At 41.9% G+C, this 26,831-nt stretch overlaps 2 protein-coding genes across 2 annotated transcripts; both read right to left on the bottom strand.

Annotated features, from left to right (window-relative positions):
* Positions 1–131: 131 nt before the first annotated feature.
* Positions 132–19,815, bottom strand: otk (off-track). The gene is made up of 7 exons (XM_017155529.3): positions 18,937–19,815; positions 14,013–14,147; positions 13,780–13,941; positions 4,855–5,744; positions 1,865–3,288; positions 1,423–1,759; positions 132–870 (listed from the first exon to the last, which is right to left on the bottom strand). The coding sequence occupies exons 1-7, from the start codon at positions 18,986–18,988 to the stop codon at positions 778–780; spliced, it is 3,093 nt and encodes a 1,030-aa protein (XP_017011018.3). The 5' UTR covers positions 18,989–19,815; the 3' UTR covers positions 132–777.
* Positions 19,816–23,846: 4,031 nt separating this feature from the next.
* On the bottom strand, positions 23,847–26,665 carry otk2 (off-track2). Its single transcript, XM_017155486.3, has 3 exons — positions 26,212–26,665; positions 25,650–26,143; positions 23,847–24,838 (listed from the first exon to the last, which is right to left on the bottom strand). The coding sequence occupies exons 1-3, from the start codon at positions 26,279–26,281 to the stop codon at positions 24,104–24,106; spliced, it is 1,299 nt and encodes a 432-aa protein (XP_017010975.2). The 5' UTR covers positions 26,282–26,665; the 3' UTR covers positions 23,847–24,103.
* Positions 26,666–26,831: the final 166 nt, after the last annotated feature.

Here is a 26,831-nt window from a genome sequence, read left to right as displayed (position 1 = left end):
AAGTCCGCTTCGAGCCCAAAGGACCCTCAACAAATTTGCCATGCCAAATGAAATGCCTATAAAAAATAGTGGCCCAACGAGGGTTTGGTTTTCTTTTGCCATTCCTCCTGGAATAAAGCCGAGACTTTGAATTTTCGCTTTTTGGTTAAATTTATTTATTCGGGTTTATTTAAATGTTTTGTAAACATGCATCAAAGCTTAAATGGCTAGTCATAAATTTGTTTCGGCTGGTTCTTCTTACGCATATATGTACCTAAATATATAACTAGGCTGGTGATAAAATATGTGGGTGTGCTTTATTCAATGCTAAACTTAAAATTTGGCTTAGTCCTTCAATGTTTGAAAACGTTGAAATCGATCGTTGTTTGTGTGATGCATATGTTTGTGTATATTTATACGTACTAATTTAGCTTAGAAGTGGATTATAAAATGCTGATGAAGGTTAAAATGCTCTAATCCTAGAAATGCTTCAACTGGTTTAAATGCATATTTGTGGCAGTTTTTATGTACATTTTAGCTGCATAGTTAAATGCAGCACCACGCAAATACTATTCTCGAAGATATCCCCATTCCAATATATAGTGTATATATGGTGTGTTTGTACAGTTATTGTTTAAAAATGTAGCCATCGGTCTGTGTGCCATACAGTACGCATGTTGAACAGGCGCAGACATCCTTCGAACTTAAGACTAGGTTTCTGAGCGGAGCGAAAACTCGGGCAGACACTAAAGACAATACTACGAATTACTTTTTGGCATTTGCTCCATCAGTCTGGCCTCACTTATCGGCACTCTGCATGGCCTTGCTCAGAGCAGCCCCCAGTTGGCTGAACGAGGGTCGCTCCTTGGGATTGGTCACCCAGCAGGACAGCTGAAAAGGGACAAAGAGGTGGGCAAATTAATTGTCGGTCTTAAAAAAGGAAAAGCGAACGATAAACTATAACCATTAAATCGTGCTATGTACTTAGGAAAATATGATTATCAAAAGTAAATATTATTGGACATCTACTCAGATATAAGAAATAGGTATAAAAAACTAGGTATAATAATAAAAACAAGACAGCTTCATAAAATATTTAGTAGCTTTTAATACTAACAAATTTATTTGATTCTCTTTAGGTTTCGTTTTATGGACAACCCTTTAATTACAAGAAAATCAATAAGAATGAGTTTCAATTCTCATAATATTAATAAACAATATTAACTCGTAAAATACTTTATATTCCTATTTAACTGAGCAGCTTAATAACTTTAATTAATAAGGACTACATGCCTAAAGATAATATGTGTAATCTAAACACAAGTAAGATCCTTAAGAAGATAGTTTAAAATATAAGAATGTGCCTCATAACTATTTTAATTCTGAATTAAAACAAATTACCTTAATGGGATTAAAGTTAAAAAGATTTAAGGGGATGCTTACCAATATCTCCCGAAGGCTGTCGGGCGTCGCTTCGGCCACCGTCCACTCCAAAGATCCCGCCTGCGATCGCTGCACCACCTGCTCGTTGGTCAGGTCCTCGTGGGGTAGCTTGGTGGCCTGGTTGAAGAGCTCCCACACCACCACTCCGTAGGCAAAGATGTCGCTCTTGGTGGTGTACTCGTCCTCCTGGATGCACTCGGGAGCCAGCCAGCGGATGGGGAGCAGCGTATTCCGGTGCTTGTGATACTCGCGGCTGTACTTATCCTTACAGAGAGCCGGATAGGATACCTTCACTATAAACTCACTGGAGATCACGCAGTTTCGAGTGGCCAGATCCCTGTGAAGTGACAACAAATTATACAAAAAGTTTAGAAATAATTTAATAAAGTAAGATAAATAATAAAGAAATAAATAAATTGATAAACCATCTTAAACAACTTACCTATGGGTGAACCGAGCTCTGTAGATGGCGTCCATTCCTCGGGCGATTTGGTAGGCCACGGCCAAAACCTGGCTGGTGGTCAGTGGCGGCGGCGAGGAGCTTCCTGCGGTGGCGGTGTTCACTTTTCCGGCGGTGGCCAGCAGGAACTGCTTGAGATCTCCCCAGTCGGTGTACTCCAGCACCATGTAGTGCGGATCCTTTTCGCGACAGAGGCCAAACAGACGTGCTACTCCCTTGTGCGAGATGCCGCGCAGCAGATCCAACTGCCGGCGGAACTCCTGGCAGGCCTGCTCATCCTTCACTTTATTCAGGGCCTTCACGAGGACCAGCTGCTCAAGACCCGTCTGCTGCTCCTGCTCCTCCTCCTTGATCTCCTCAATGTCGTCCATGGAGGTCTTCGATCGTCGCTTTTCGTTCAGGGTGCTCAGTGTGGTGCTTCCACTTCCGCTGCCTCCACTGCCATTTTCACTGTTGCTGTGCTGCTTCTCCGTGTCCGCATCCTTGTCCGTGGGCGAGGTCACCAGGGTGGCCTTCAGCTTGCCCACGAACACATCACCGAACTCCCCACGACCGATTTGTATGAGTTCACTGAGTCCGGATCTGGGCAGAGCCAGTTGCTCGTAAATGTGGGCCGATTTCTTGGAGGCCCGCGACTGCTGGCTGCAGGCAGTGTCATCGGATTTCTGGGCATCCCCTCCGGACTTTGATCTGGATTTGCTGTGGCCATTGTGCTGCTGCTTGGAGAGGCAGGGCTCCTGCTCCGAACCCTTGCCGTTAGCCGCTGCATCCGGCTGATCTCCGCCAGCTTCCTTGGTGCTCAGCTCATTGAGGCGAGCTTTCCGGGCCTGACGGCGATAGCGACACCACAGCATCAGTCCCACCACCAGAACTATGTAGGCCACAGCCACGGTCATGGTGATCAGGACAGCTCGGGTGACCAGAAATCCATCGGTTTCCTCGACAGGAAAAACATCGCCCTTCGTCCTCACGATCAACTGGACATCTTCTCGCTTGAGTCCCGCACTGTTGCCAATCGTGCAGCCATAGCTACCCTCATCCTCCTCCTGGACATTCCGTATCTCCAGGGTGCCGTTCTCCAGGAAACTGAATCTCTCCCGATCAGTGTTGTTCTCACTCAGATACTTCAGATCCTTGTCCCACTGGATCGTCGGCTTGGGATCGCCGATCGCCTGGCAATGCATCACAACGGTGCCCTGCTCCGAGGTCTCAATCGGTCCCACTGGGGGCACACTGAACTTAGGCGTGACCACCACATTGATGGCCACTGTGGCATTGATCTGACCTTGGGTGTTGCTGGCCAAGCAGGTGTAGTTGCCCCTGTGTTCCGAGTTGACGTTTCTGAATATCAGAGTTCCATTGGCGTCCACTTCTACTTGGTCGGGTAAAGAGGTATTTGCACCATCCTGCACAGAAAGGATAATAAAATTGTATGTCATTTTAATTGCATTTAGCAAGGATATATCCTTAAAAGCAAAGGGAAAATTTATATTTAAGAAAAACCATTTTTCACGTATAAAAATGAATTCCAGCCGAAATTAAATCTAAATGCGCATGGTAAATTTCCGGTATTTGGAACATGTCGTTCTTACCGTGCAATACTGATAAAATTGATATTAAATAATATTATTCAATTCTATCAATCCGAATAAGAGCGGAATAGCGCTTAAAGTTACATGAGTGGTAGTGAGAAAGATGCATTCGGAATTCGAACTGGCCTACTCAAAACATGTTGTTTACATTTCGAGCATGTCAAATTGATCATCGTTTCATATCATTTTTTTTTTGGTGTAGCAATTCCTTTAGCATCCCCGAATTTTCAAATTTGAATATCAAAGAACCATTCAAATTTATTATGCAATTTCAATCTGTTAATATCAAGTTGAAAGTAATATTTTTTGCTCGGTGTCTGTGAGAAATAGAAACAGACAGCTGACCATTACCGACCAATTTGCCAACGAGTGCCATGCGTTTTCATCAAAAATTCAGAAAAGCGACGAAAAAAAAGGACATACAACACTTTGAACAGGTTTGAGCCAGGTTTGTTTTTCGGCCAAATGAAAAACTTCTTTTGAAAGGGTTCGATCCTCTTTTATTTTTTTGGCCCGTTCCCAAATAGACAAACAGTTGCCGAAATTGGTTGGCCATGGCAAACAGCTGGCAACACAAAACGCCCAATGGCTGGCGAATAGAGTGGGCTTTTGGGCTCGGATTCAGGCTCGGGAGATAGAAGAAGGGTGCTTAGGCCAGATAGACTCAATAGAGTTTTGCATATGAAACGGTTTGTTTGGAAGGAAAAGTTTGCCCAGCGGCGCATTGCGCGTTTTTCAATTTATCAGTGACATGTGGCCATCACTTCCAATGGAGTGGGAAGCAAAGTGGCGGCTGTGTCTAACATTCCCATTTGAGAGCTGTCAAAATGAAGACCGAAGTACCTTGGCAATAACTGAATAAACGGATGTCAATCGTTTTCCTTTGCCCTAACTCTAGTTTGGAACTTAGTGTAAAGTGAAGGGTTTTATTATTTCCAATTTGAGGTTTATAGATCTCAGAGATTTTAAGTGAAGGTCCATACATTATCTGTGGATGCTACAGAATATAGATGCCTGAAGAATTTGAAATCCCTTTATAAAGGTGTATATAAGTATGCTACTAAAAAAATGTACTTAAAACTTTTAGAAAATATATATGTACAATTTGTTGTTGAAGGCTTTCTTACGTTTGAAGTTGTAAAACCTTTAACTTATTGCGCTAATAACGATGTAATGGCATATATTTTAAAAATATTATTTTTTTAATAAAGAAACACTTTAAGCTATCCTCTTAAAATGTTTCGCAATGATTGTAAAATAGTCATAATTAAAAAACACCCTAGATCAAATTTTTGGCCGGTGTGAAGAACAAATTTCACTAGTTACAATGTAAGTAAATAAAATATATATCGTATACCTAAAATCCCCTAGATTACTCACCCGCATCCATTGCACCTGGGGCGTTGGAGTTCCCTGGGCCTTGCAGTGCACCTTGGCCACGACCGCATCCAACTCCAGGTTTTTGGAGGTGGGCTGTGGCACAAACTTCAGCTGCTCGATGACCTCCAGGACGCCAGGAGACGAGTTAATCGGGGCATGAGCCTCCAGTTGCAGTTGACATTGGTACTGACCCGCATCGCTGGCTATAATGCTGGCGAAGCTTAGAGTGCCATTCTGTTTGTGGAGCACTAATCTCGCATCTTCCCTTAGCAGAGCATCCTTGCTCGAATCAGAGGAGTGTCCCGGGATGGGCACCAAACCACCGAGTTCCACCTGCCGCAGTAGTTTGCCGTCCTTTCGCCAGCGGAGTTGGATGCGTTGGTTCTGCAGCTCGTCGGGAAGTTCATAGAGGCAGGTCAGAGCTGCGGGTTCCCCTTCCTTGATGACCACCTGGCCAACGGGTCCCTGGACAATGCGCAGATCCTCCGGAGCTGTGGGCAGGGCCTCCATTCCTCCAGACCCACCACGCTTTCCGCGGCACAGGAAAGTCTGCTTATCCCAGGACTCCAGCATCTTCTGGTTCTTCCGCCTGGGCAGTCTGGGCAGGCACTTCACATTGGACTGATAGACGTAGCCCTGCTTGCTCATCACTCGACCCGCGGCATTCGAAGCGGTACAGCGGTACAGGCCATCGTCGGCGGGTCCCGGCTGCCGGATTATCAGACGGTGCTGATCCAGCTGGACATTCTTCCAGGTGCTCATCTTTTCGCTGTTGCGATACCATTCGATCTCGAGCGGTTCCAAATCCCCCGAGGCGCCCTCCACGTGGCACTTGAGCAGCAGCTCGTTGCGATTGCTACCCAGCAGCTGCACACTGGCCGATTCGAGATCTGGAGGAGGAATGGAAGAAAATGGTACTTTAAAAATGTTGAAAAATTGTAGTTCTTATCTTAAAATGTTATTAGTCGATTTCTTATATTAAAAGTTAGTGACAGTTAGTTATACAAAATTTGGATGTTAATTTTAAGGGTCGAAGGATATTTTGAACTTTAAATGCCTTTATCTACAAATCTTTCAAATTTGCAAGAGTTGCATGAACCTAGTTGTACATCTTAAAAAATTTAGTATAATTAAATGTTCTACCAAGTCTCCCATTATAATATTTTTTCAAGAATCTTCGATTTACTTTTGGTATTTTAGAAAAAGATTTCATTTTGTATATCTATAAATCTTGCAAATATTTTCTCCCTGTGTGAGGCAGCAAGCAGATGTGGAGATTAAAGCCTCGAAATGAGTGTGGGCTATAAACTAATTGAATTAATGCAAGACGCAAGCCGAGGGCTGCTGCAGCAGTTCGGTCAGCGGAACTCGCGATGCCCGGGAGACGCCCCTTCAAGTTATTGATCGGCCCCGGTGAAACCGAATAGGCTGGCATTCCATAAATATGCATAATATATCCGGAAGATACATTTAGCCTTAATGCGTTTTCTTGGCTCTGCGAATTCGCTGCGCTAGCTCCTTCTTCTGATTACTGATTTTCTGCTTTCCGCTTCTCTGGGCCCTCGGTTATACATACATATATATATTTTCCTTGCTAGCATTTCGCGCGGCATTAAGTGCATTTTATCGTCAGTTCAGCGCCGAACACGACGCTGCAATCTTTGTCTTTATCGGCGCAGCCTGGCAGCCCATTTAAGGTGCCGAGGAAGCATAAATTGAACTGTCAGTCAGGGGAAGACCCGAGCTCCAGGCCCCACACCCCGCACCCCACACCCCTGCTGCCCATATGTAAATGCTCACATGCCCCCCGATTTTCCTGCCCGCCGGGCTTTCCACTTCTTGGCCAGACGGAACGGAATGGAACGGTACTTGCCAACAATTGCCGCATGAGAAAAGAGTTTTTGTGGCGGAAAAGAAAAGCGCATAGAAAAAAGCGAGGGAATAAAAAGTGCAGTGCAAGAGAAGAATGCGCTGCTCTCTAAACTCTGTGCCGTGGCATAGGGTTTAATTTATGTTTTAGTGGCAGCCGGAGGCGCAAGGGGCGTGGCCGGTCATGTTGCAGACACGCTAGCATACACAGCCGCTGCACCGTAGAAAATATATAGATTCTTGGATGCTAAATACTTATTAGAGGAGTAAATATTAATAGCAACTTTTATTTAGAAGGTGTAGTTCAAAGCACCAGTAATAAAATTCTATTGCAAATGAGTTTATTCGTAGTCTCAAATATTAAAAATTTCACTTTAAAAAGAAAGAAAAACGAATGTCAAAAAATCTTGTATAAAATTTAATTTAAAATTTTTAATAATTTAAAAAATAGGTTTTTCTGTGTGTGGCTGTGGTATTACCGGACTTCCATCATATCTTCTAGCAGCCATCGTGTATCTGCAGCCCATTGTGTCGATGTGAATGAGATCCTTTTGTATCTCGAGTGATAATTGTCGGATGCAGAGCGATGTTTCGCCTTAAAGTTCTAATTTGGAATCCCACCAAATAATTTATTCAAATTGTTTTTTTTTCAGATTCTTTATTTGCCTGGTTTTTGGTTTTATGTATACGTATGTATTCTCCACAGCCTTCGGAGATGGTGCCATAATTTTCATAAAAACATTTTTTATCTGCGGCCCGAAGGAGCGGACTAGGCAAATGGTTGATGTATGTTTTATGGATATTTTTCCTCTTTGCCTATCTGAATGTTTGCCAGGTCTGGCTGCGGTTTGCTGGCCGCGTTAGACAAAATTTACATATGCACATAAATCTTGTTTGGGCCCCGACTTTGTTTGCGTCTCGCGGAGTCAGTGAACAAAAAATGCCTCTAAATATTTGTAGACACTTATTTGGTGGCAGGCAGCGGGAAAACAGAACACAAACCGAACGGCCCAAGAGCGACAGCAACAACTCAATAAACAGAGCCGAGTCTTCGTCTTCTCCGCTGGGGAAGTGTCAAAAGTTTGAAATGTGTTTGTATATTTGCTCTTCTTGGGGCACGTCCGTCAGCTCCACGGCGACTAGGTACCGATGGATAGATACGTTCGGCCGAGGCCTGTGGCACAAAACTTTTGGTATATGTTACGACTAAAATGACAGTAGAGTGAGCTAATTGGCACTTAGACAGCCGACGAGCGAAAGTATCTAATGGATGGCCAAACATCTGGGGGAAGTGAGCAGAAGGTAAGGTGTGCAGTTGAGGGTAAACACGAAACTATCTGATGGTAAGGCATTCTAACATAAAAGTGGGAAAATCTTATTTATTGATACTCGGATTTATTACTAAACAGCTTGAGCAAAATGACCCTGGCTTAAATTTCAACTGGATTTGTTGTTGTTAAGCTGTGTACCCCTTTTTTCTCAGGTTGCGAAGACATTTTTATATAATGCCAATCACTTCGTTTTGGAATGCATGTATTGAAAGGTATTTATTTGACATATTTTCATGTTGAAAATAATATCACAACTTTCAAATATCTTACTTATTCATTACTTTTGTAATTTATTTACTTTACTTTTATAGGCTAACAGGTATTCGCTTCCGCCAGCAGAAAAGACACAAAAGAGTACCCTAAATATCTAGAGTTTGTTCGAGATAAATCTCTATCTCTTGGACTTCTCATGTTCGGATTCCTCAGTGATCTTGGGCACTACTACCTCCTATAGACCGTGTTCGCTAACTACCGGCAGGTAGGAAAAAACGTGGCCTAACTGTAACTCAAATTACGAGCTAGCCGCGCCGCGTCTCGCTAATTAACGAGCGTCTCATTAGGCTGATGTATGCATCGTCAGAGGCTGCAGATCTTTTGACACCTATGGGTTATGGGTATGTATGGGATATACTGGGGTATATATACCTGGGGGCGTGGGAGGGAGTGCCTTAGGGTCGGAAGGCGGCCGTCATTCACACGTTGAACGTGCAAGACGAGGTAAACACGGGGCACAGAGAATAAAACGAAGTAAACCAACACGACTCCGAAACAAAATAAATTTGTTAAACTTTTCGCCGGCTGGAGCATAAACCACAATCGCTGTAAACAATTGCCGGAATGCCGAGGAGTGTGAGTGGGGGCCATAAAAAAATAGAGACGCCTTGGGTAAACAAAGTGGAAGTAAATGTCGAAAGGCGGGCGGAATTATAGATATCGGAATTGACAGTTGCCCGGGGAGTTGGAGAGCAGATCGTTGTTGTTATCGGTTGGGTCTTGAAATAGTAACCCTCCTTCGCTCCTCCGCTGCGAGAACCCAAGACTCCAAGACCCCCAGACCCCAAAGGCGGAATAAGTGTGCCGACCGAGTCTTATTTCGTCAACTGTGAGCCCGCTTCTCGCAGACCCGCGATAAGATAACTCATTTTTTATGTTGCGCTGCAGTGCTGCACTCCTTGTTTATCGCTCACTTTTATGAAAATATAATTAATTGATAATCAAAAATAGATTATTTGGCCGGGCAGAGCTGTGAAGGAGAAGGGTTTCAGCGCTGTCATAAACCCAAGTGGCCCATGTCCAGCGAAAGATGGAAATGGGAGCCCATAGAAGTGGCTGAGTTTCTGAAGTGGCCGGCAGTAATTGTAAACGTTAATGGACTTATGCAGCCCTTCTGTGTTTCCCTCTACTCCACTCCACTCCACTCCAGTTCGCTTCAATTGGCTGGGCATTCGGTGTGCGGTGCACAAAGCGGCTTACAAGTTATTGACCCATTTCACAAATTGGCGCAGATGCAGGCGGGAAGTGCAGGGGCTTTGTATCGAAGTGGTTTGCAGATAATCACTCAACAAATGAACTATTTCCCAGATACAAATCGATGAGTGGCTTTCATCAACGGATTTCGGTATCAATGAATTTCAGATTTTTCCTATCCATTACTATCCGGCTCTCCGATTTCAGTGGCCAGCCATTTATGGAAAATTTATTGCAACGACTGACCGAAGCACAGTCGATGGGTCCTCCAGTGCGTTATCGTCGGATCTTTAATTAAAGTTGGCCAGTCGCTGTGCTGAGACAGCAGCCCCAAATGCTTTTCAAATTAAAACGTTAAACATTCGATTATCGCACGTTGTCTGCTCTCTGGTTTTTCCAGTGGCTAACAAAGAGGGGATTCAAGCTACTGTGACCTTTAACCTCTGCAAGGGCACAAACCCCCTTTTCGATGGGGGTTTCCTGAACTACGCCCCTGTCGCTAATGCTCTCCCCAAAAGTTGCTAATGATCAACTCGTGTAACAGCACAGAAAAGCTAAAAGTAAAATAAATGCCAAAAAAGAAAATAAAGACAATCCTGGCGTTAGGAAAAGAGTGGTCGAAAAAGATGCACGGGAAAAAAAATGTAGTCCGGATCTCTTAAATATTGGGTTGGCTTATAAACTCTTCTTTTAATTTTGAAATTATGTATAATATTATTTATTTAAAGAGTCATGTGTTTTAAAAATATAATATTTTATTGCATACTTTTAAGAACCTTGCATTTCATATTTTTAAGAACCTTTTAATTCTTTGAAAAAAGCTTCATTTTTCCAGCCTTGTTTCAGCATTTCAGCAATGCTGATTTAGTAAACAATTTAAAGTGGAAAATATTATTTTCCTTGCTGTGTAGGGAAAAGTAGAGACAGCGAGAGGTCGCAGGATAGCGCGCCAAAAAGTTGGCTACATTTTCTGTTTCCAAGCTCGTGTCTGTTTTTCTGTTTTTCGGTCTGTCTGTCGTCGTCCCCTTTAATGTTCTCCGAGCTCGGCTCGTAAAATTTTATGCGTTTTTCCGGCATTCACAAAATGAAAATTATCCGGTTCCCCCTGCGCCTGCAGATCCCCGGGAATCCCGTTCCACCCCCGTATCCGTAAAATAAAAACCAACCAACTTGCCAACTGCAGTCAACTTGAACTTGTGTCTAGAGCACAGATACAACAGCAGCAGAAGTCTACACATATAGGCGATGGGGGTGCCTGGGTGGTCGATTTGAGGGTTGGTTTTCGTCCTGACATCCCCTCGCCAGCCCCAGCCCCCCTCCGATTCCTCGTCCTTGGTGTGTCTTTGCATTTTGTTTGGTTTTTATGACTTTGCTGGCTGTTCGGTTGCCATTGTTGCTGCTGATGTTGCTGCTGCCATTTCTCATTTTATGTTTATGTTTCGTGTTAATGTTGCATTTCATTTCCCCCATACATTTCAGCATACAAACACATTTGCCTCTGCTTTTAGCCACCAGCTCCGCTCAGCTGTTCAATGGTTAGTCTGTGTATCCCGAGTCCTGAGAGTCCAACAACCCCTTTCGCTGAGCAAATGTTTGGAATGTCCTTCCCTTACTCCCCTTACTCCTGCCAGTCGTCTGGTTTCGGTCTGACACGGCTCCTTTCTTCCTTGTTTTGGCCCTGACTCGATTCTGGGTCCTGGTTTTATTGCCGCTTCGCTGTCTGTTTAATTTCTTCGCTGTCTGCTTAATTCTTTGTAGTCATCGGTTAGTTGGCAGGCACTGTCAGCATTTGTCTTCCCGTTTTTATGATCCTTTAGAAAGGGGTTTGCTTGACTTGGCCGTCGAGATTGCAACCATCTTTAAGATTTACTTTTCTTCCTACATGTTTGCTGAATCATGGTCCTTTTTAATTAGAAAATTAAATTGGAGTCTTTACCAAAATCTTTTCTTATTTGATCTATTACTCTAACTATTTATAAGCTTTGCAGTAAAGTTTTATAGAAATGGGTTGAAACTTGAAGGTTTGTGATGAATTTTTAAAAATGTAAAAGATGACTTTTAAAAATCAAGGAAATCCTTTTTTACTTATGAAAGTATTTACTTTTTACCAACATTTCATTGGGCACATTTATATCCCATTCTATTTATGAACACGTTTAAAAATTTAAATAAATATATATTTATCCTTTATAATTCGATTTCTAATAGGGCCTAAATATTTTATCTATTTTTGAAATACATATTTTAAGCAAATAACAAACTGACACTCTTTTATTTTTTCTCTGCAAATTTGTTAAATGTTGCAAGCGAAGATGTCACTTTTCTCGCGCTTAATTGAACACTTATTTCCGAGGAAAATGGAGACGGGAAAATCCCGGCCAAGACAATGCAACCGAGAGACAATGGCGACGGCTCCTGAATAAAAACGTTTACGAACCCTAACTGCGGAGCAACGACACCATCTCCATCCCTTGCTCGATGAATATTTTAATAGTTTTTGTCTGGTGCTCAAGAATTATGAGATTGATGCAAGCTGGGCAGGGGGCTATAATCACATAACCCACTTATCTTCAGCTGGCGCCAAGATTTAGCTGCATATATATATAAGTACTTTCTCGATGCTTTTCAACAGCAGCTGCTTTATTTTCAGGGCGGGAGGGCCAAGGCGGAGGCAATTAAAATCAACTCCCAAAACTACAAATTAATTAGTTAATTAATTAGCTAAAAACACTTGAGATGAGGCTGGTGTATAAATAGCGGCTGGGGGAAGATGCCATTGCTGTTGGGTGGCTTTGATCAGAACTCGGGTGCCGTGGCCGTGCTGACAGGCCAGCTACAGATACAAATGCAGATGCAGATAGCAGCTACCAGATATATCTCCTATATAGGAAGCCCCCAAACACATGCACTCCAGATTGTGCATAAAAACCCGCATTTTGTTTACATGAAAGATGGGGCAGGGGAGGGAAGGGCAGAGGGAAATTAGGGAGCGCAGCGGAGCTGTTTGTTAAATTTATGCATTTTTCAGCTTAAAGGCAAATGCAACTAAATGAACATCAATCACGTGACGCCGCTGCCTCAACACGAGGCCAAGAACTGCAACTGCACTTGCTACTTGAAGGAATCACTAATGCACTTAGGAATATCTTTGCAAATTTGTCTTCAATATAATATTTTGTTGCAAAATATATATTCATGTAAATAGGTTGAAGAAACTGATTAAAAACTTAGGAGTCAAAAAGATTAACCATTGAAAAATGAAAAATTAGTATTGAAAACTGATATTACAATTTGAAATTACAAATAGTTGTAATACCGAAATGAGCCATAAATATTTTCTTTATTTTAGTTTCTTGTTAACTAAACTAAATAATATTTTTTCTGTGTGGTTCTTCACCAACAGGGTTTCTTCTTCTTCACGCTCCGGTGCATGGGACTGCATTCTGTGCACTGCACTGCACTTCCTGTAGTTTTGCGTTGAGGGGTCTTGGGGGAGGGAGGAGTCTTCAGAAGGGGCGTGGGGCTGGGGGGTTCGGTTAGCATGGGATCTGACGCATGTACATCAAAACTTTCGGTTTTTATCTTTCATCGGTTTGTTGTGCTGCGTTTCGTTCGCTTCGGTTGCGTTTTTATGCCTCTTTACCTTTTCTTGTTGTCTTGTGGTCTGCCCAGATCTAAAAAGGGGAAGGGCACGGGGTGTGGGGGACGGAATGCCATTAAATGCAGCATTAATCAAATGAATTTGCCCTATGCATTGCAATTACAGGCAGAGAAACCAGGAGCCTTTCATCATTTACTGTCGAAGGCACGAGGTTCCAAATTATATTCTTGGGAAAATATTATTTTTCGAAAGTACCTACATATTTAATTTAAAACTAAAACACTCAACACATTTAATTTTTCGTCCCAATTCTTGTTAGTGTATGATATACCATTTTAGGGAATTGTAGAAAATATTTTCTAAATTACAAAGTTAGTATCTTACATACTATTTTTTCCACCTAATTTTAATGTATTGTTTTAGTTTTTATTGCCAAAAAGTATTTTTAAGAGGTTCTAAAAATTCCAAATTTTTTTAATTTAGCTAACAAAACCTGTTTTTCTTAGTGTTATTGTATACTTTGCGTACAATTCAATTCGCTTTGTTAATTTGCCAAGCAAAGTCAGATTTGCAGTCGCCCTTAACCATCAGTCAATTTGCTTATGGCGAACAATTGTGGGTCTGGGAATGGATATTGGACTGGGGATAACTACTCACATATCACGCTCAATTTGGCGGGCGGAGACGCCTCCCTGGCGCCGCTGGCCAAATTTGTCGCGATGCAAATATAGCTGCCAACATCCTCTGTTCGCTGCACCGCCTCGATATGCAAATTGGAGCCGATTTGATAGACACGCTTGTCATACGCAATCCGATGACCTGGAATGGTTTGCAAGAAACACGAATACTTAATGCACGACCATGGGATATGTATGTGAATCGGTGCTCACCATTATGCAACCAGTCGTAGTGCAGTTCGCTGTAGGAATCCGTGGACTCGCACTCGAACTCCACGGACTCATTCTCCACCACGGACTGGCTTTGTGGTAACTGCTGGAAACGCGATGAGCTGGCCAAAACGGGTGCTGTAAATGCAAAAAGAAAGTACAAGAAATTAGCTAAGTGCAGCTCATCAAAGTTACTCATCACCCTGATTAAAGGGTAAAGTTGCAGTTTTTTAAGTAGCCATTTAAATGTAAATTTTACAGCCTAAGCTCATCACAATTACCCCTTATCGAACAATTTCGTATAATTAACTAAAAAAGTGCATAAAACATAATTTCGTTTAATTAAAGTGGTTTAAACAAATTAAATGCGCTTAAGCTGCTTAAATTACAGTGTTTAACGCAAATGTAATTTTGTTCAGCGCTTTGCAAGGGTGATAGCACAAAAAACAAAATGCTGAAAAAGAGTGAAAAAGAAAAAATAAACAGATGCACTTCGAAAAGTGGAATGCCCTTTTATATTTTTGTACTTAGTTGCTAAAATTACCTCCAATAAAATTTTAAAACAAATTTTGTTTTAAAGGGCTAAAGTTTTGAAGAAAACACTCGAAAAATAATTTTAAGTATAGAAAATTTTGCAGAAAATAATCCTTCAAAAGAGTATCACAAATTCGCATGGCAAGAAAAGCAACATCATGGCCGTCCAAAGTTGCGTGTCCTTAAACAAAATTACAATATGTGTATGGAAAAAAGAAATAAACAAAAACGTATTCAGAGTTTTGTGCCAACATAATTAAAAGCCCGGAGAAAAGGCGGCCATAAAAACCGGGCAAAAATACGGTTGTATTCAGAGTGAAAATATGTTTTTATTCATTTAATTTGTGTGTTTTTCGCTTTTCTCGAAAATGCAATTCGTTTATTATATTAAATCAACAGCCGCAAATGCAATTTGCAGCATTTAAAATGCAATTCAATGGTCAGGTGTATGCATTTTAATGACGATTGCCTAATGAGCCGGCAAGAAATTGCAGTAAGCGATTCCGAAAGGCTTTATCCTATTGGATGTGTTTAAACAAGACCACAAGTGGCGCCATAGGAGGCTAAAAAGTCAAGTGAATAAGCATGCGAGATTATTCCCAACCGCAACTCGAAACGAAAGGCAATTCAAAAGCAATTATTTTTGATTATACGAGTGAGGGAACAGAAACAGGAACATGAACAAGAACTACAAAACGGCCACCATTATATTTGGCCACTAATTGGAGCAATTTGAGACAACACCTCAGATTGTGGGGTTCGGCCGGAGTTCCTGTTGGCCAAGACGGAATCAATAAGCGGGCCCGGGCCCAGCAACAACATCATTACGGCCACCTCGGGGGAGGGGCTCCCTGGGTTTCATATGCCAGTCACATCGCCAGCAGACGTGTTATGATACAAGGCAGCGAACGAAGGCCCAACCAAAAAGGCAGTTGGGCAGGCACCGGGAGATGGAGATGCCCTCCTCTGGATGGGTTCCCGGCCCCTTTCTGAATTCCCCCTGAATCGATTTAATTTGCCGTGCGGAAAACGAGTTCGAGTTGGGGGAACAAAGTCAGTTACTGGGCGTCGATTAAAGAAATATGCGTCCCGCTCCCCAGTTCGTTGATTGCGCTGATGTGGGCATGAAAATGCGTGGAGGGCGGTGGAGGAGCTGTGGAGAAGCTGTGGAGGAGCAGGAGCAGCAAACTGAAAAAGTGTTGATGCTGCAAACATCAGCGACAGAACCACGGAGCAGCGGGCAGTCCCGGTCCCAACTGCCCATCTCGATCTGTCTGTAGATATACACTGAGCGGATATTTTACCGGAATATAGAATATAGACTATAGAATATAGACGAAATTTATGAAATTATGTAGATATTTATATAATTTACTTTTTGTTTCTTTTCAGATATTTTAAGATCAGAGAAATGCCTTATAACTCAAGGGTAATGAACTAAATTTATGCTTAAAATTATGTATTAGCACTTTAAAATAAAATACTTTAAAAACTCGCCTGATAAGCAATGAGTAAATAAATAATTTTAAATTTACTTAAGGCTTTAACCGAAATTTAAATATAACTTTCCTTTGAAGATTAAGGTTTAGTCATTTAAATTGATCAAGCCCTTTTTTTAAACTCTTAAAAATCTAGTCTATCTAATTGTAATTATTCTGGAAGCCCTTTTCCAGTGTATTTCTTTTTCTCCCCCGCGAGTGTGTGTGCGTGATAATTAGTTCGTTTGTTTGGCTCGAATAACCGAAATCAGCAAGTCAGCAGCAGGCAGTACTTGGAGTACCAACTGCTGCGGCCTCCTGCTCATCAGCATCTCGAGATTCGAACTCAGATTCAGATACAGATTCAGATGCCACGCAGATCCAACTTCGACTGGCACAAATTGTGCGGCAACATTTGTCGATTAAGCACAATGAATGCGAAATATTGTTGTAATAATCAGGCAACCCACTGTGGCAGGCACTTGAACTTGCCCCATGGGTGGCGTTTTGATTTGATTTTGCTTGTGCTTATGCTTGTTTGGGGGGGGAGGGGACTTGGGGAGCTAGAACTGAACTGTCACTCTGGAATGTGTGGTATTTGTCTGGGAAAAGCGGTGCCGGAAAACTGCAAGTCAACAGACAGACAGGCACTGAATGAAAAGTGGAAATGTGTCTGACAATTACCCGTCAAACGTTTGATCTAGGGTTTTCTCAGGGGTGAAAATAGCCAGAGATGGTGGCTGGATTCTTTGATGGAGTTGGAATTCAATTTAAAGGTTACAGCAAGGCTAATCACTCACTGGGCTTATTCAGGGATTTCTCCTTTCAACTACAGTTGAGTTTCTCTTTTTTGTAGTTCAAACAAAACTAAGAGTTGAGTAATACCCTTACATAATTAAAGTAATATTGTACTAAGGATAAAAGCGGAAAAAATGTAAGACCAAAAGAATCGGATCTTTAAATATTGTTAGGTTTTAATAAAAATTAAAAACTAAAATGGAAGTTTCATAAACTAAGAAAAATGCAGTACAACAAAATATTTGTTTTTCTCTGATTTTGCATTTTCTTAAAAGATAAATTCTGAAAAAGAAACCAGAAATTAATTTTTAAGCAAAATAGATATCAAGAGTACTTCTCTTCTTTTTCTATAAGTAACATCCATCTAGTAAAGAACCACTACGGTTTTTTAAGTTCCTTTCCATTTATGTAGAGACCTTTTACCCATAAAACAAAAGATATTAAAATGGTTTTTTCAAAAGCTAGTCGGAGTCCTAGAATTTCGCCAGTATATTCATGCTTCCTAGTTTATACAATTTACGAGAGAGCTCTCTAGAGAACTTTCGACTTGAAGTCTTTAAGGTTGGCGAAGGACGCAGACAGGCGAAAGGGGAAGGGGCGGGGTGGCGAAGGTTGGTGAAGGGGAGTTTTGTAGTTGCCACAGCTGCCCTTAATGTGGGATGTGCGATGCTTTTGCTTTTGCTTCTGGCCTGGCATGTTGCATGCAGCATTTTGCATGCTTGAATAACAAATTATGACTGCCACACAAAAGGAACTCGCTCACACACACACACACTGACAGCCACATTATTTGCCATACAAATAATGGACCTCTGTAGCGTTGCACAGATTTTGAAATATGCGAATCCGAATCCCCCTCTCCTACGCTGTCTGCCGGCTGGCTTTTGTTAGCGGCTGTTTGCCTTTGTGCTACTTAACAGTCAGCAGTTTCCAGCTCTGTCCTGTCTCACACACACACACATGCGTGTGTAAGGACCTCCGTTTGCATAATCGTGTCCCTCTTGAGACCCGAGATCCCTTTCTCCGGTTCGATCCTTATCCCACTCGTAATCCCAGCTGTAAACTATATTTGATTAGCCGAAATTTCGGCGTCGCTTGTCTCACTTCAAGTGGATATGCTGATCCTTGGCTGAAAGGTCCTTTCATTTCAAGTGTGTGTGCGCTGACACTGGAAAAAACCTTCTCGTTTTAAGACTATTAACAAGATAGTCTGTCATGTTTATAAAGTGCCTGATGGCCATTTAAATATCCGAAGGGGAAGCTTATATTCTAAAATGGAATGCTATTATTTTCTAGTATGTATTTATATATCTTTAGCTTTTTCTTAACCAATTTATAAACGTTTTTAATTACTTTTTTGTGGGTAATAATTTTATAAATATATTTTATTCAATTCAATAGTGCCAACTAACATCTTATTTATGTAGAAAACCGTCTACCGCCTTGAATACATTTTATAATGGAAAACATCTGTCATGAAAAACTAAGCCCCGGCTGCGAGATCCTTAGTTTTTGCCTCTGTGTGGGTTCCCAACATTATTTGCTTTTCTTTTCTGGCTGTTGATGTTTGCCCAAACGACTTCATTTGGAACTAGGTCCTGAGTCTCATAATTTTCCAAATGGCTTCCTATCCCGCTGCTTTCCTTCTCCTATTCCAAATTAGTTATGCCAGCTTGGTGGCTCCTGGCTGACTTTTAATTGAGTCATTTTGCACGCCGCTTGCCTTTCAAATTCAATTGCCAGAGACAAAGGCTCTTTGGTTTTTGGTCTTTCTTCACCGAAACAAAATAGCCCTCGAAGAATGAGGTAATAGGAGTAGTTCTCTGTGGATGGCACAGCCTTAAGGTTAATAGAGTCCACATTATGGGTGGTCTCATTCAAGATGGAATGGCGAATATTCAACGCAATACAAATGTTGTGATTCCTTTGAAGTTGCCAGCGATCCAGTTGCAAAGGCAATTTCCAAATGCCGACATCAAAACAAGCAAATAAAAGCGAATTGGAAGCCCCTTAGGCAAACAAATTCATTTTCTTGCAAGATTCCAAGATTATTCAATATAGCCACCCTCCAAGTGAAAAATAAAACCCACATAATCCAATAGTCGTAGTGCACTTACCCATCATCAAAGCTATGACCAGACTGTATATTGAGATCATTCTGGCAGTCATATCCCAAATACTTTAACACCTCTGCTCTCAATTAGCGACACAAAAGTATGAGCACTCGCGTATCGGATCGGAATCGGAGTTTTTAACGCTGGCAATCCAATGAATACACTCGCACATCCACCAGAGAGTCACTGTAAGTGCCGGCCACTCGAAAATGCACTCAACGCATTTGTAAATATTCAATATTTGGATGCCACAGACGACGGCTGCGACGACGACTGCCCTTTTCAGGGGTTTACCGGGGTTTACTGGGGTTTACTGGGGGTGGCGACTGGAGTCCAGGGCGGTTTTTTGATGTTTACTGCGGACACTCAAATTAAATTGCTATTTACATAGTTGGAACGCATGAAATGCATTTATCACCGAACAGAACACACGGAGTGGCACAAAAAAAGATACGCCACTTGCTGTTTGTTACTTTTATTTTCTGTTGACGTTGGTTTATGTTTCGTGGCTGCCTTTACTTTTTTATCAGCGACCAGATTGACAAGCGACGGATACCGACAAAGGTATCTAGATACACAAAATGCAATGAAATGCCCGAAGACCGCGGCACAAGGAACTGAGCCTGGGTTCAATTACCCAAGAGAACGCGAGCGCAACAAATCAACTTAATTTGTATCCCAAAGATACAAAAGCCAGCCTGCATCAGCTGCATCCTTGGCATCATCAGCCTCATCCTCATCGCATCCCGAACCGGCTTTGGTGGGTGATTTTCGGTCGTTGGTTGGCTCGGGCGGGGGGAACTCGGGAAAACAGAACGGATCGAAAAAGAACGGAGCTGGAATATCTATCCAATCGAATCGAACCGAACTGCACGCGCTCGAAGTCTGTTTATTACTGAGCGCTGCCGGCTGTTCGAAGTTGTTGGTGGGAACCGGCTTCTGGTGCTCTCCATGGAAAATACTGGGTGCAGATGGTGCTCTCTCCGGAGGATTTTACGTTCTTGGGACCAGTATTTCCGGCAGTGTTGCCGAGCTGAAACCTCCGTTTGTTGCGCGGTAAGTTTGAAGTTTAGATTGAAATAAATTTAATAGATTAACATTTGCAACGCGAAGATAATTTAAGATGGAAAGTTACTTAGATTAGATTTTTAGGTCACTTAACGGCTTTTTAACAGTGTCTCAAACAAATATATATTTATTTATTTTCTATCTTTACCTATTTAGCAAAATTCATGCAGTACATTATCTTATTTTAATTTATGTATATTATGTTGCATATTAAGGAGTATTTTTATATGGTTATTGATACAAAAGTAAGAAATACTTTATTTCAACCGTGAATATATGAACTGGATAATTAAGGGTTATATATAGGCTTAAATAGGTATTATTTCCGACTAAACTTCAATCGCTTCTTTTTAATTAATTAAGTCCCCCTGAAACCGAAATTCAACTATGCAAAATAAAGCTATCAGTTGTCGGCAATCAACTGAAGTCACTATGCAAACCGCCCGCTGTCTCATCAGCCGCCGTTTCCCCCGATTTTAAATCCAAACAATAATGCGTCTTAATGACCAAACCAAGAATCGGCTGAAATGGGGTGGTCGGGCGGCAGGGCGGCAGGGAGAGGAAATCCATTGGTGGCTTGCTGCTTTTACGAGCAGATATGTATGTGTATGTAAGCGCGTGGCTTGGGGAAACTGCAAGAGACTTCCACTACCAATTTTCTACACTTCGAAATAAATGTAAATACCTTAAAACTTTGTATGATTATATTATTCGAAAAACAAGAGAGAACGCTATAGTCGGGTTCGTGTCCCGACTATCTAATACCCGTCACTCAGCTAAAGGGAGTGCAAACGCTGTACTCGGGTTGGTGTCCCGACTAATAATCGAAACTCAGCTAAAGGGAGTGCGAGGGAGATAGATATAGAAATTTTGATTGCGTATAACTTTTTAATGAATGGTCCGATTTGAAAAATATCTTCTACATTTCGATAGGTATAAATATGCACAACAAAATTGCATTTATACTTCTCGGAAATCTTTAAAGGTGTGGGCGCCAGACACATTTTAAAATCGTTAGTAGGCGATTGTGGGCGTTAGAGGGGGCGTGGCACTCGGCTGAAATAAACTTGCGCTGCGTAGGAAGCCCAAGAATATGCGTGGAAAATCTCAACCTTCTAGCTTTTGTAGTTTCCGAGATCTCAGCGTTCATACAGACGGACAGACGGACAGACGGACGGACAGACGGACATGGCTAGATCGACTCGGCTAGTGATCCTGATCAAGAATATATATAGTTTATAGGGTCGGAAACGCTTCCTTCTACCTGTTACATACTTTTGCACGAATCTAATATACCCTTTTACTCTACGAGTAACGGGTATAATAATCTATTTGATCGAGTTTAAAATAATATTTTGACTATTAGAAGGATCCTTAGTTCCTTGATAATGACAATGACCAAAACGACCAATAAAATTTAAAAAATAAAAATCAATTTGGAAATGATTATATCTTTTACATTTGTATTATATTATTCTTCTCTAAGCTCAAGTAAGTAAGTTTAAGGGAATAAAATAGAATAAATCACATTTCTTTCTGTGCATCTAAGACAGTCTACGGCTACTGTGCGATTATGAGCGAGCGCCTGTGTGTTGTTTCCCATTTTATAGTTTTCCGCTCGTTTTTTTTACGAGGCCTTTCAACCCCGCACAATGGAAAACCAACCCAAGAGCCACAAAAACAATTGCAGCAGATCCTTTAGCCGGCGTTGACTGACACCCAACAGTCGTAAACTGGCGTTGCCATTTGTATAAACTATACATCCGAGAGGGGTGGTGCCCACCCCCTTTTCCCCCGTTTCCCCGCCCCTGATTAACAGCCCCGGCCCTTTGTGATTATATCTGCGTGGAAATGCGTGTGTGCGGTTATCAAATGTTGGCCATGCCCAGAAGGGAAAAGGGAGAAGGGACCGAGACCGACCATCCAAAGTTGGGCCTCCAGTGCGCTTTTCCATTTCCCATTTCCCAATGCTCGCTGACTTTGGACGAACGACAGTTATTGATGTCATAAAGTTGGAGATTTATGCTATGCCCTGCCTGAATGTAGGGCTTATGTTTTATTATATCTGTTGTTTCATTTTTGGTTCATTTTTCGCCCTCCTTGAATTTGGGGTGTAAACGATCGGACGAACCGAAGCTGCAAATGGTGTGTTAATAATATTGTATGGAAGTTTGTTTTTAAAAAGGGTTGTAAAGGGGTATTATGTTAATTGGATAAGATTTCAGTTTGGTTAATATTCCATAACTTAATTAACTCTTTAAAAAAACCCTTTTTAAATCTTTACCATTTGAATATGTTTAGTAACCTCTAAAAATCCCATGGAAAATGATTAATAACTGAGAATTGTACAATTTATATATTGGGTATATTTTACCAACATTCTAATTCTAATTCCAATTCAAACATTCTAAGAAGTCTTGTATACATTTAAAAGCGATCCTAAGCCCTCACAAATTTCTAATAAACTCCTTGCCAAATCAAAAATCTTTTCATCTTTTAGGGACTTCCAGCTATCCATTTAGAACCCATCCATACATGTTCAAGTTATTATTTTGAACTGCTTACCGTAACTCAACGCCTCACAATCGTATAATTTTATGGAGCATCCCAAAGTTGCAACGAATTCCGGCTAGAAGCCAAATCCGAATGCTCCGCTAGCAAACATCAAACATTTGAAGGCATTAAAATAAATTTTAGTAACGCGGCCTTTGCGTAGACTAAACAAAATAAACATAATACTGCGTTTGAAGGTGTTTTTGGGCAGAGGCCCCGTGCGCACTTACTATAAACAAATAAGGCGAAAAAGTGCCCAAAAAAAAGCGGGGAAAATCGAAGAAGAGGAAAAACATCAGCGGAAGGGCCCCCAACAACAAGTTTTTAATGCATGTCGATGTCGTCGTCGCCGCCACAGATCAAAGGCAAATCGTATATGTATATAGAGGTTGGGGTGCTGCATAGGATACCATGCCATACCATTCCGTTTGATGGGTTGGTTGCTGGAAATGAAAATGCAGCAGGGGCGGTCGCAGTCGTTTAATTGCACTTGCCGCTTACTTTTTTATCTGGTGCCTGGCATGGAGTAACCTGCGCATGTGTAGTTGCCTTTGATGTGCGCTGTTTATTCGAGCGCTATAAAAAACCATAAAATATGCATAAAACGCATAGGCAATTGCGATTGAAGCCCTGAACTGAGCGGGCCTGAATACGGCAATGGAAATGGAAATGAAGCGATTAAGTGCAGACGCTGGCAATTGGAAAGAAATTGTCGTCGGCAATTGCGGGGAATTCACTTGATGATGGCCAGGGCAGATGACTTATGATGGCACAAGAGGGTGACTCTGGGTTTCAAAAAGGGTGCTTAACATGGTAGTACAAGTAAATGAAATAATCAAAACAAGAAGAGGGAAAATTCTGACATTTCAATGTTGCAACTTTCGACAACAAAAACTTGTATCATTGCATTTTAAAAAATTAATTAATTAAAAATATAAAATAACTTTCTTTCATTAACGATGATCTTTTCTAGAACCAGCTTTAGCAAATACCAAGAAAATCTTCTAACAAAAACCATCCCTCCCATCAGAGAAACGCCAGAATGTCGAGCTATTTTACGACTTTTTATCGGGGGTTGCCTTTCCTTGCAGCGGAGTCGCTCGTCATCTGATGCGTGCTGCTTTTGTCATAAAAAGCGCATAAAAAGCTGTCGAACACTCATCCGGATTCCATGGGCTTTACGGCCGTGCCAAGTGGGCTACGAATTTACGATGGTGAAGCGGAGGAATTTTACGAGCCACAACGCACAACGCCTGGCCGCCGCAAAAAAGGAGATTGAAACGATTGCGCTATAAAATGGGGCTCTATGAGAGCCATAAAATATTTATTCTACTAAAAAATAACTGTACATGGGATATATACACAGAGACACACATGCATAAATACATATATATAAACTAGATAAATATAAATACAAATAGATTTTTCTGGGCGATTTCACAAGTTCCTTTTTGATTCTCAACAACAAAACGGAGTAACGCTCGAGGGGCATGAGACCGAGATCATGGAAAGAGGCTGAGAAGTGGCTTCTCAGGGCGAGCACAACTCCTCACACAATATCGTCGGCCACCTGCGACTCCTGCTCCAAAATTGTGCTCTCCCTCAGCTTGCTCTTCAGATTCTTGCTGGAGTTCGCCTCCGTCAGGCAGGGCTCGTTCTCCTGGTGGTCATGCTCCTGACCATCGGTAGGCCCATTAGCATGGCCATCCTCCAACTGCACCTTGCCCAGATGACGACGATAGCGGTACCAGACCTTTAGTCCCAGCACTAGGACAAAGTACAAGAAGGCCAGGCAGATGATCACGATGATAATCCGGGTGATTATGGAATTGGAGGCGGACTTGGAAGACTTGACTACCAGCAGGACATCTTCCCTCTTCAGTCCCGCACTACTGCCAATGGTGCAGCCGTACCGACCCTCATCCTCCGGCCGAACATTCCGTATCTCCAGCGTTCCATTCTCCATCAGCGAAAAGCGTTCCGCATCCGTGTTGTTCTCGTTCAAATAGGTGAGATCCTTGTCCCATCGAATCGTGGGCTTTGGCTCTCCGATCGCCTGGCAGTGGATCACCGCCGTTCCCGCCTCCGCCACCTCAATTGGTCCTTCGGGGGGGACACTGAACTTGGGAGCCACCACCACATTGATGGACACAGTGGCACTTATCTGACCCTGGCTGTTCGAGGCGATGCAGGTGTACTGACCGCGCTGTTCGTTGCTGACCTGGTTGAAGATCAGAGTACCATTCTGGTCGGTCACGTTTACAGGCAGAGGCAGCTGGGTTTCCTAGAAGGATTAGATTTGGATGTAAATGGTTATTAGGGTGATTTAAATTTTTTTAAAAACCAGCTCGAATTTGGTTTAAGGTAAGTAAGTGGGCGAATGATTTTAATTATTTTATTATTTCTCCAACCTTATGCAAGAAATGAGTTCTTATAAATACATCACATTATATCGGTATTATTTAAGTTTAACTAGAAAACTATATTGCTGAGATTAAGAATCCAATCTGATCATAAGAAACCATTAATATGTTAAAAAACTTAAACATCATTTACTACTTTACATATTTTTGAAAACCTATTAAAGTGTTGTCAAAAAAGAAAGTAGGTACTTAGATAACTGACAAGAAGTTAGTAATTACAAGCCAATAGATTAATGTCTTAACACTTTTTTAAGCAAGTAAGCTATAAGTAGTTTTGAAAATAAAAATGTTTATGTCATAAAAAGGCAGTTTTTTGTACACGCAATAGAAATCAGCTCCTATACCCTTTAAAAAATATTTGTAGCGTCACGCAGTTTAAGTCAAAACATACATTACATCTGCAAGATATTAACACAATATAAAAGAAAAACCTTTAATGTTTAAGCATAACTTTAAGAATTTCATTTAAACTTTCAAACAACTATATCAAATCTGTATTTATGTTTTACTTGTAGCGTTAGGAAAACATTATAAAATAAATTGAAATTGAAAAAAGCCGAAACATTTTTAGAGCTTTGAACAGAAGCTTGTTTAATCAAACCCAAAGTACTAAGTACTATTACTAAGATATGTTTCGAAAATTTATAATTTTCCTAATTAATGACTACTTACCCTCATCCATTTGACTTGCGGGGGAGGCGTTCCCTGCGCCTTGCAGTGGACTTTACTGAGTGAGCCCAGCTCCAAGTTCTTTGAGGTGGGCTGTGGCATGAACTTAAGTTGTTCTATAACCTGCAGAACTCCACTACTCGAACTGGCTGCTACGGAGCCCTCGATGACCAACTGGCACTGATACTGACCGGCATCGCTGGCCAGGACGCTGTTAAATTGCAGGGAACCACTATCCCTGTTCAAAGCCACTCGCGAGTCCTCTCGCAACATGGTTTCCAGCTGAGGTTCGCTGGTTGTGCTGCTCATCCGGCCCATCTCGACCTGACGGAGTGTTTTATTGTCCTTCCGCCAGCGCAGGATGACGCTGTCCTTCTCAAGATACCCATCCGGCAGTTGGTAGTCGCAGGGCAATTGCAAGGGACTCTGCTCCTTGATGGTAATCGAGGACTGAGGGCCCTTCGCGATGCTCACATCCTCAAAAGATAAAGGCGCGGCTGAGGGGCAGATAATGGGGGATTTATGAAAATGCGAAAAGATGAGTCAGTCAGTCGACCTAACTCACCGTTAGAGCAGAAGATCAGGCAGAAGAATCCCAGGCCGCAGCTCAACAATCGTCTTCCGTTCAGCCCCATTTCGAACCGAAGAATTCTTTTGATTTCACTTCGTACTTCCTTCGCTTCTTTCGCACAAAACCGGTGTGTGCTCTTCTTTTCTTCTTGTTTATTTGCCGATTTTTGAAGGAATTCCGTTTTGCCCCGGTCGGTTTTTTGTTTTTTTGTTATTTGGTTTTTCCTTGCTTCACTTCACCTCACTTCATTTATTCCGCCCGGAGTGGAGAGCATTTGCTTTATGGTTATTTTTATGTTACGCACACGCGTCACGCTTTATTATCCTGCCGCAGACGCAGAGCCCGGGGATCTTTCGAGCGATTCGGTTTCGAGGGGACCCGGAAGATAGTATCGCTATCTGAGGCACAACCGTCCACGTTCGGTTTCGGAACTCTACTGACGCCGCATCGGGCTAATTTAACGCTGCCAGCCGGCGCACGGTTCGCACATGCGCCCTGAATTGTACCCAGTATTTCCCGGTATTTCAAGAATGGTTGAGAGCAACACCGTGAGACCCGGTATCTTTACGCTACTACTTTTGTTGAGTAGGAAAAGAACAAAAAGTAGCATTTCT

The sequence above is a fragment of the Drosophila takahashii genome, chromosome 2R (genome assembly GCF_030179915.1).
Source record: "Drosophila takahashii strain IR98-3 E-12201 chromosome 2R, DtakHiC1v2, whole genome shotgun sequence".
Lineage (NCBI taxonomy): Eukaryota > Metazoa > Arthropoda > Insecta > Diptera > Drosophilidae > Drosophila > Drosophila takahashii.
Note: the sequence above shows the minus strand (reverse complement) of the source record. Positions and strands in the feature narration are given on the sequence as shown.